The following is an 11,415-nucleotide window of genomic DNA, read 5'->3' on the forward strand; positions in this document are numbered from 1 at the left end:
AGTATGATCAGACTGGTATTTCCAAATCTGGCAGCCACCATCACTAAGAAAAAGGGAGATGTGTCATATCTGACTACATCTACAACCTGTTTTTGACTATGCTGGTCCCTATCTCTCCTTCTGTTTGTTCTGCTCCTGAAAATATGATTAATACCTATGCATTTGCAAAACTCTGCATTGTAAGCAAGGCCAGGACTCCATCTGAATGAGGCTGAGGGATGCAGTTAATGAGAAGTGAGGCTGTGGGGAATGAATAGGAACATGCCAGTGTTGAAGTAATTGAGCATGAATATCAAACACTGACTTGGGAACTGTCTTCATTTGCTGAAAGAAGGTCTGATCAGCTGGTGGGCAGATGGGACTGGCACAGATCTGCATTCCCTGCCAATCCCAGAATTTGCACATCACACCAGCCTGGCTTTACACCCATGCCCTTTTGTCTTCCCTTCTTTCTCCTTCTGTTTTCTTTCCCTTTCCTTTCTCTTACTTTTTTTTTCTGAGTGAAAGGTTTCCTCTCCAATTAAAATGGATTGCATCTCTCCCTGAGCCTTATAAGGAATTTATTTTATGATCTCAGTCCCTACTTTTCCTTTAAAAACATGTGTGACTCACCTGTGCTGGTTGAGAAAACAGGTGATGACACTGTAGCTAGACGAACTGCTATTGCTATAATTTTCCCTTTAAAAAAATCTGCATTGTCTTCTAAAACATGTGAAACCTTTAATTAGTAATTACTTTAATTCAGTACTATGAGATTCTATCACCCCAATTACTTCTTTTATGTTTTTAAGTGGAGAGGAATCTGACAATTTGTACAACAGTGACAAAAAGGCTATTATTAATCAAGCTTGTAATGGATAATTTTATTCAGGAAAAGCAACAAGAGTTTAAGAAAACTTTGATTCTGGGGCTGGAAAGATAGCCCAGCAGTTAAGAGTAGGTACTGTTAGTAGAAAACTAGTACTGGGCTCTCCCCTATGTCCTGTGACCTGTCTAGCCTCTGGTTCCTCAGCCTGGCATCAATGTCAGGTATTGGCTTCATCCTATAAAGTGGACCTTAAATCCAAATACAGAGTGATTGGTTTTACTCCCATAATATTTGTGACAGTATTGCACCAGTGGGTATATCTTGCCAGGCCAGTTGTTCTAGTTCACAGGATTCACACTTGGGTAAGGTTGATGACTGATTTTTTTTTTCCCCGTCTGGTAGCATGTACAGCATTTTCCAATACTGTGAAAGCTAGCCAATAGACATGAAACTTTGAAGTCAGCACCAGCTTGATTTCTCCTTGCTTGTTCCGTAGCTTATGTATGTTTTCCCTCAGCAATAGGGTCTTACAATCAAGTTTTGGGAGGTAACCAAGAGCGAGGGCAAAGGTCAGTACTGTTTGAGGATCTATGGGACCCCTGGTTAGTGGCTTCTAGAGAGAGAGTCCATTCCCGGCACTGAGATTGTTTTGTTGTTGTTATTAGCCTATGAGGTCTACAAGGGGTAACATTCCCCTGTTACAGGGTAACTCCTTTTAACATCTTTTCATAATAAATATGTATATGCTTTAAGAAACTTCTATAATGACAGGTTTCCAAGTGGCTTTTTCTGTCCTCCCCCCTCTGCCCTGCTCACCCATCCCCATCTTGTTTAACCTTTCCTACTCTAATGTCTCCTTTTCCCCCTTCATATCACTACATTCTCCCACCTCTCCCAGGAAGCCTCCACCCGCAACCCATGGCAATTTTTTAGTTTCTTGGCTTCTCTGGGCTTTCAGATTGAAACGTGCATGCACATCTAAGATTTCAAAGGTAGCATCGAGCTATGAGAGAGAACATTGCCTTTCTGGGTCTGGGTTACCTCACTCAGGATGACTGTTTCCAATTCCATCAATTTAACTATGAATTTCTTAAATTTTTAAAGAATTGAATATTCCATTGTATATACATACCATACCTTCATTATCTAATCATCAGTTGATGGAGATATAGGTTGTTTCCAAATCCTGGCTATTATTTAGAAAAGGCAGCAATGAACATAAATGAACAGGTATTTCTATAGTAGGGTATATGTCCAAGAGTCGTATGGCTGGGTCATATGGTACATCAATTTTGAGCTTTTTGAGGAATCTCCACCAGATTTCCATAGTGCCTGCACCAGTTTGCACTGCCACCTGCAGTGGATAAAGAGTTCCCCTTTCTCCACATCCTTCTCAGCATTTGTTGTTGTTTGTTTTTTTTTTTCCTTCTAGTTATAGTATTTAAGTGACTCCTTATGACTTATTGTACCCATAGATTAATGCATCTCTCAACCCTCACCAGAGAAGCTTCCTTATGCAACAGATGGTGATTAATACAGAAACCCACAACTAGCCAATATGCAGAAAACAAGAGGCTGCAGAGTGCTTTTCCCCAAAAAGGACACCTATAACAAATCCATCTCTCAAGGTTCAGGGATCATTGTGGAAGAGTGGGCAGAAAGATTGCAAGACTCTGAAGTAGTGGATGACCACAAGGAAACAGAGTTTTTCAGACAGCTGGTTTGTTCCTCATATGAACTCACAGCAATGGTGACAACATATGCAAGTCCTATGTAAGCTCAAACCAGACAAAATCCCAGCAGAGACATGGGGAAGTGGGTAAAAAATCCCAACCCAACCTAAGGAACTTTTGGAAAGCAATGGGAGCTGGGAGGGGAGACATGGTCTCTTTCAAGCATGGGATTCTTGGTAAGTTAACTTGGGTGTCTGAGAACTCAGATTAGGCTCTGTAGGTGTTATATACATGTACATTAAAGTGGGGGGCAACATGGGGAGGTGATGAAAGGGAAGGGAATCTATATACCATCAAATTATATTATATGAAAACTGAAAAAATTCACTCTTGCAGGGGACCCAGGCTAGAGTCCTAGCACCTATACAAGGCGCTCACAACTGCCTATAATTCCAGCTCTAAGGGGATCTGACACCTCCTTGGGCATGTGCGCTCATGTGCACTGACACATACGCAAACATACAATTTTTTAAAAATCAAATTAAAAAAGAAAAAAAACCTTTGATTCTAAAATTCTAAGTGCACAACATTATGCACCTTTTCAAAAACTCATTTGCAAAGACATTTTTAGTAGAATTTACAATGTCAGAAAACAGATACAACTTTACTCTCAACTCTCACCAGAGAAGGTTCCTGATTGTTCTAGCTTGTTTCTCCATTGCTGTGACAAAATACTCTGACCAGTACCAACTTGGGTAGGAACGAGTTCATTCAGCTTACATATCCCAGGGTCACAGTTCATCAGGGAGCCCAAGGTAGGAACTCAGGGCAAGAACCTGGAGGCAGGAGCTGGAGCACAGGCCAGGGAGGAATGCTGTTTATTGGCTTGCTTCCCTGGCCTCTGCTCAGCCTGCTTTCTTATGTAACACAGGCCCACCTGCCCAGGGGCACACAACAGTCAAGAAGATGCCCCACAGGCATGTCCACAGGCCAGTCCAATGGAGGCAATTCCCCAATTGAGGCTCCCTCAACCCAGGTGTGTCAAGTTGACACTAACGCTATCCAGCACAATTGACCCCTTGTCAACTTGACACAAACACATCACAATTAAACCATAACCTTTCCAATTCTTATCCCCAAGATATGATGTTAATATCACAGCATAAGATGGGACAACCTTAAAAGCCCCACATTCCTTAAAAAATCCAAACACTTAAAAGGCCATAGTCTTTTGAAAGTCTCTTAACTGTGGGTGGCCTTCTGTAAAATCCAAAAACAAGTACTGTCTTATTTCAAAGGGGAAGCATCAGGCAAACCTGAGCAAAACCAAAGTCCAGCAAAATTGCTCAAGGCTGGACATCTAGGATTCACTCACAATCTTCTAGGCTCCAAAGGGTTCTGGCAGTTATACCTCTCTGACTGCCCTCCACAGCATACACAGCTTGTCTCACAGACCCAGGCCAGCTCTATTCCACACCTGCCACTGCCTTTGGTGGTTGTCCCATGGTCCTGGCATCTGCAAAAGGCTGGGGTCTCCAATGAAACTGAGGCTACACCTTCACCAATGGCCTCTTCTTGCCTCTTGGGGTGCAAAGCCTCAGATTCTCTCCATGACTCCCTCAATCCTGGGGTCTTCACTGCAACTGAAGCTGCACTTTCACCTATGGCCTTTCCTGGCCTCTCAAGTGCCAAGCCCCAGTGGCTCTCTGTGACCCCTTCATGCTTTCAACATCAGAACCATGTAGGAGACTCTTACACATTACCGAGTCCTGCTTTCAGCTAGAGATGGAGGCTTAGGTCTCCTCTTGACCACAGCTTCTGTGAGCAGACCCTAAGGAAATACTTCCCAGAAGATTTCAGCACAGTAATGTTGGTCTTTTGTTACTTACAGCTGATTTTTAGCCCCAGCTAACCAGCATCAACTGTCCCAGTAAAGCAAAGGTTTTACTTCAGGTTCTGGTCTCTTCTTAATCATAGCTGATTCTTCAGCCCCAGCTGACCAGAAGCCACAGATTTCAATTCAAAATATGATATAAACAGCCCTGATAGTCTCTGCTTCCCTTTGAAGCTTCATAAGCCAGCCCTCCATCATCCACAACTCTTTCAACATAACTGTTCTAAGCTCCACAGCAACAAACTCTAAGTACTCAGTGGCTTTTCCAGCCCAAAGGTCAAAACACTTCCACAATCCTCCTAAAAACACCAAGGTAGGGTCTGTCACAGCAATGCCCCACTCTCTGGTACCAATTTCTATTCTAGTTTGTTTCTCCATTGCTGTGACAAAATACTCTGACCACTACCAACTTGGGGAGGAAAGGGTTTATTCAGCTTATATATCCCAGGTCACAGTTCATCAGGGAGTCCAAGGTAGGAATTCAGGCAAGAACCTGGAGGCAGGAGCTGGAGCACAGGCCATGGAGAAATGCTGCTTACTGGCTTGCTCCCCTAGATGCTGCTCAGCCTGCTTTCTTGTGCAACACAGTCCCACCTGCCCAGGGGTGGCACCACCCACAGTGGGCTGGGCCCTCCCACATCACACAGCAATCAAGAAGATGCCCCAAAGACATGGCCACAGGTCAGTCCAATGGAGGCAATTTCCCAATTGAGGCTCCCTCAACCCAGGGGTGTCAAGTTGACACTAAAGCTATCCAGCACAATCCTGATCCAACAGATGGTGATTAATACAGAAACCCACGACTGGCCAATGTGGGGAAAACAAGAGGCTCCAGAGTGCTCATCCCTGAAAAGCACCATTTAGGAATTGGTTAAGTCAAATATTAATACAGCCCATTCATTGAATAAGAATAAAAATTATTTGTGAAAAATATATAACTAATGAGGATATTAAGTGGCAATAGGTTATTCAACATGTCTCCATAAATGAGAAACATATTAAACACATATGAAGCATATGTGCATAAGGGACTAATTAATGTCTATCTGCTGGTAACAGAATTTCTCCAATACTGTATTTTCCTTTGCCATTTTAAGACATATTTTAATGTATATTATAATTTCTACAATAAAAAAAAGTAACAAAAGATGAATTTCTCAAGCCATACCCACGGTCCCAGAACACCAGAAAGAACACAAGAAAAACAATCACACCAGCAAGATCTTGAATATAAAAGTGTATGAGATACCTTCACACTGTAGTACTCTTTGACTTCCAGTCTAATTGAATCAAAGTCCCCACTGATGAATTCAGGCAGAAAGCTGAAAGAAACAGTACCATGTAAGTCAACTAGCCTGACAATTAAAGTTTAAAACTACAGCTGTAATGTCCAGGGAGATAACAAATGCACAGAAACACAGAAACAAACCACCAAGGCGAGTAACATGTCATGTGCACATCCCTTATTCCAATACACTATGACTGAAGTAAATGCCCCACACCCAACAAACTCAACTCAGGAGGTCTGTATTGACTGTTCTGAACAAATGAATATCAATGATAGCTGGGTTTTCCAAGGCATCCTAATCCAAAGACCCTAACACAACCACACTTCCTTCCTTAGCAACTTCTCTTCACTAATACAGATCTTAACATTTCATTCTTCCAAGGATCTGGAACTTTCAACAGATCTGCATAGGACAAATCTCAAAGACGATTTCCAAATAATTGACATATTTCTAGAAACAAGAGTCTTCTGGGTAGTTTAAAAAGCTCATAAAAACCCCAAGTTTTAGGACCAGCATAGATGACTCAGTACTTAACGGTGCTTGCTGGCCTGAACTCAGTCTCGGGACCCATGTGGTAAGAGAAGAGGACTGCCTCCAACAAGTCTCTATGTCCACATGGGTGGCATGCCATGAGTACTGACACAAATAAATGAGGAAATAAATAAAAATTTTAAAAAGAACTCTAGGTTATATGCAGGGAGAGATTCTCAGATGTGGATTTTCTTGTGATATTGAAAATTACCTTCATTCCCTTTCCTGCTAGGATTTTTTTCATCGTTAATTTTTAAAAACTCTAACTCTATTTTATGTCATCATTTATTATTTTTGCAAAAGCATTTACATGAGCTGGTGGAATTTCTCTGCCTCACTTAAAACCATTAAATGTGGAGAGATAAAATATCCCTGGGTTTCTAGTGCTACAGGGGAAAACAACGCTGAACCTCCTGAGCCCGAAGAATGTATATGATGAAAATGGAAATACTCAGGCGTAACTTCCTACAAAAATATTCTACCATTCACATAACAGGGCAATTAGATCAATATCCATTTATTTAATTAGTTCTCTGATTTAAAGAAATAAGAACGCTACTGTAAGACTGGCCCAAGAAAGCTAAACTGTTAGCAAATTGACTAGGTCATTAGTTGCAGAGAGACCAGAACATTACTTCTGTAGGTATTGCATGTGGAAAGAGAGGAAGCCTCAGATTCTAAAGAAAGTCTAGGTCAAAAAAAAAAAAAAACAAAAAACTAATACCTAGGGGATCATGTGGCTCTTGGAGAGATTCTATTCATAAACCAAAAGGTTAAGAGCAGTTCCATAGAATTTCCAAGGAGACCTTCCAAGAAGGGAAAAACATAGCTGACATCTTCCACTTAGCAAGCAGAGAAAAGAAATGTATTTTCCATTCTTCACATATGGATGTGCAACTACCAGCAGATGCAACTGAGTGAGCTCTCAGTACCTAGGCCAAGACCAGAGCAAATGTGCCTTTAGAAATACGACTCAAGGACTTCCCTACAGCCTAAGCAACTCCAATCTTCCCAACTCCACATCCTGTTCTCCTTCTAGCCTTGGGCACAGGCCCACTTTTGCTCTTAGCATCCCAGATTTCTGGACTATCCTCTTACTCTGACCAGCCAATTGCATCCTGATCCTCTGCACTCAGACCAGCTCAATTTTTCAGATTAGTTTGTTAGAGCCTTCACAGGCTGTCCCCACGGGCAACTTGCCTTGAATTCCCAAGACTAGCCTTCTTCCCTGGTACGTATGATCCCGCCAACTGAGCTGTGACTCCTCTACAGCCTGAGCAACTGCACACACCCCAACCCCACATATTCTCCTTCTAGCCTTGGGCATGGGCACCTTTTGCTCTTAGCACCCCAGGTCTCTGGATTACCCTCTTAGCTCCACATGTTGGTGAGCTCTTTAAATTGCCCAGTGCCCATCCCGCTACATTAGGACCATCTTCAGCCCCTCTCACTGCTGCAGGGCTAGGCTTCCTGCCCTTTAGTAGGAGCCAGACTTTGGCAGACTGCCTGAGATCACCTGAATCCAGCTTCTGCCTAACAAACTTCCCAAATTATGCTATGCCTGCTGGCTAGAGGCTCCCAGATTTTAGGAGGATGCCTGAGAACATCTGAGTCTCCTGACTTGGGCCTCTGTCAGAACTCCTCAGTAGCTATCTATAGTCACCTGGTCCTTCCAAAATAAAATCAAAAGGGAGACCATGAAGCTGAGAACAAGCTTTTCATAGCCAATAAGAAAACAACCAAGGCACACCAAGTACACAAACAGAAACAGACTTCACCTCAACAAGGGAAGGCTTGAGTCTCACACCAGAACCACAAACAACCGAAGAAATCCATATGTTAATTAGTAGATGTGAAAAACACTACCACTGAAATCTACCTGATGACTTTATATCCATGCTGAAGTGCCAAGGATCTCAGAAAGTAATCCACCATGACTGGTAATCAGTTATATAGTGAATAGAGATGCATGTGCAAACTCTAAGTGTTAGTTGCATTAAAAATGGGTTTTTCTGTATCAAACAGTATATTTTAAAGTGAAATGAAGATCTTTTTAAAAGATTAAAACCTCATTCAATTTTATGACTTATAGGGTTTATTCTGAGAACAATATTGTATAACTGAATTAATCCACTGTGAACCTAAAATTTACAGCTAATTTTGAAAGTGATGCATCTTTGCTCTGGAAATTGTTATTGAATATGTCAATGCTGTTGTACTGAAATGATTCTTCTAATTATGTGGTTATTAAATAAATAATTACAAAAATAAATCCATATTCCAAAATCACAATGAAAAAATAATATGAAAAACCCAAATAATATGCCCTATCAAACACCAACAATCCCATAGAAGAGTTCTACAGTGAGAACCCCCAGAGATAACCCAGGACACAGAATTTAAAAGAACAATTGTAAACATGATCAAAGAACTCAACTAATTTAAAGAACACACAAACAAATCAAAGAACTAAAAGGGATAAACATCTGACAGAATTCACAAAAGAGAAATGATGAAAAAAAACTCAGGCTGAAATGAAGAAGGAAGTGAAACAGTAAGTCAATTAGAAGTGATAGGAGAAAGCCTCACCAATAAAATGAATGAGATGGAAAACAGAATATCAAGGCTGAATGATCAAATTGAAGAACTGGACCACTTGAGTAAGGTTTATGAATTTAAAAAAATAAAAAACACAGGAATGGAATATGCAGGAAATGTGGGTCACCATGAAAAGACCAAATTTACACATCTTAGACATAGTGGAAGACTCTCAGGATAATGGTGTTGACCAAATCTTCAAGAGGATCATAGAAGATAATTTCCCAAATTAAAGAAAGACATGCCCATTTAAATACAAGAAGCACATAGAACACCAACTAGAACCAGTAAAGAAACTCCCCATGGTACATCACAGTAAAAACACTAAAGGTACAGAACAAAGAGAGAATCCTGAAAGCTGGAAAAGAAAAACAAGTCACATATAAAGAAAAACCCATCAGAATCACAGCTGACTTTTCAATGCAAACTATGAAAGCCAGAAGAGCCTGAACCAAAGTATTTCCACTTCTAAATGTCCATAGGCGTCAACTGAGATTACATTACCCATCAAAAATGTCTATCATATTTGGAGGTGAAAGAAAAATCTTCCATGACATAAATAGGTTGAAAGAATTCAAGTCCACAAAACTAGCCTTTCAGAGAATTCTTGAAGCAATACAAAGAGCTGAAGAAAGGAAAGACTATACCCACGAGGCAACAGAAAGGAACTAAATGAAGGTATAACTGTGGAAACACAAAGACCAAGAATGCAACAGAAATTAAAAGGATGGGAACCAATATATAATAATAATAACATCTAATAATAACTTAAATATCAAAGGACTGAACTCCCCAGTCAGAAGGCTAGTTGAATGGATTAGGAAAAAAAATCTTTTTGTTGTCTGCAAGAAACCCATCTCACCTTCAAGGACAAGCACTACCTTAAAGTAAAAGAAAGGAAAAAAAATATCCTGAGCAAATAGTGCTAAGAAACAAGCAGGAGTTGCAATTCAAACATCTGACAAAACAGACTTCAAATTAAAACCAATCAGAAGAGATAAGGAGGTTCATTTCATTCTGATCAAAGGAACATTTAACCAAGAAGATACTACAATATGGACATATGTGCACCAAACACTGGTGCACTCACCTTCATAAAAATAGTACTACAGGACTTTAAGATACAAATTAATCCCAACCCACTAATAGTAAGGGACTTCAATACCCCATTGTCTCCATTAGACAGGTCAATGGGTCAAAGAATAAACAGAGAGACATCTAAATTGAGCAATACCATACATCAAATGGGCCTAAGAGACATCTACCAAATATTCCACCCAAGCACCAAAGAATAAATGCTGCATTCAGCACACCACGGGCATTCAGCACATCATGGAACTTTCTCCAAAATCCACCACATACTGTAGCACAAAACTAGTCTTAACAAATACAGATAAACTGAAATAATTCCATGCATTCTGTCAGAACACAATGCCATAAAGCTTAAAATCAACACTGGAAGAAGCCCTAGAAACTACACGAGCTCATGGAGATTAAACAACCCATTTCTGAATGATGAATCTGTAAAAGGAGAAATTAAGAAAGAAAGAAAGGTATTCCCGGAATTGAATGAAAAGTACAAAACCTCTGTGACACTTTAAAAGCAGTCCTAAAAGGGAAGTTTATAGGTCTAACTGCCTTCATTAAAAAAATCGGAAAGAACACCAACTTACATTGCAACTCAATACACTTGAAAGGCACAGCAAATGAAACCAAAATCCAGCAGACAAGAAGAAATAACAAAAATCAGAGCAGAAATTAATGAAATGGAAACAGAAAACAATGCAATGAATCAACAAATCCAAGAGCTGGTTCTTTGAAAAGATGAACAATATAGGCAGATGTTAGCCCAGCTAACCAAAAGAAAGAAAGAGCAACTCCAAATCAACAAAATCAGAGATGAGGGGAAACATGGCAACAGACAACAAAAATATCCAGAACATTATAGGGGAATATTTTAAAAACCTATTTGCTATTAAATTTAAAAACCTAAAAGATATTATGTGTGTACTTTGTCCTTAGGTTGTTGGACTAATATGATTCCCTCTGTTTTTTTTAAACTACTTAGGCATTATTTATGTTAAAAGTTCTAGAGGGAATTGGACTGTCAGGAATATAACTCAACATAATTAAAGCTATATACAACAAACCCACAGTCAACATCATTCTAAATGGAGAAAAACTGGAACCATTCCGATTAAAATCAGGTACCAGACAAGGCTTTCCATATCTCCACTCCTTTTCAATATAATTCTTGAAATTCTTGCTAGAGCAATACGACAAGAGAAGGAAATTAAAAGAGTACTAATTGGAAAAGAAGAGATCAACATATCCCTTTTTGCAGATGATATGGTATTATACCTAAGAGATATCAAAAATGTCACCAGAAAACTCTTAGAAATGAAATTATTAATACTTTCAGTAAAAGGGCAGGTTATAAAATTAATTGATAAAAAATTACTAGCCTTTGCTCTTCCAGACAGTAACCCAACATACTACTGGAAAAATGAACAGCAGACCCCAATTCTATCCAAAGGAATACTGACAATGGATTGCCGTAGATGAGGAACAGCTGACCCTCCTGGAACAGGGACCTCTGGCTGACTAGATTTACCAGAAGGG

The 11,415-nt window shown here is 40.0% G+C and overlaps 1 protein-coding gene across 8 annotated transcripts in view; it reads right to left on the reverse strand.

Annotated features, from left to right (window-relative positions):
* Tpk1 (thiamin pyrophosphokinase 1) overlaps positions 1–11,415 on the reverse strand; it is a 372,724-nt gene that overhangs the window by 200,507 nt on the left and 160,802 nt on the right. For all 8 annotated transcript variants that reach the window (XM_017794791.2, XM_008854799.3, XM_029557020.1 and 5 more), the window contains one exon: positions 5,625–5,697. In XM_017794791.2, the coding sequence (XP_017650280.1) occupies positions 5,625–5,697 (73 nt within the window). The remainder of the gene's footprint in view (positions 1–5,624; positions 5,698–11,415) is intronic.

The sequence above is a fragment of the Nannospalax galili genome, unplaced genomic scaffold, assembly GCF_000622305.1.
Source record: "Nannospalax galili isolate Female #2095 unplaced genomic scaffold, S.galili_v1.0 scaffold1907, whole genome shotgun sequence".
NCBI lineage: Eukaryota > Metazoa > Chordata > Mammalia > Rodentia > Spalacidae > Nannospalax > Nannospalax galili.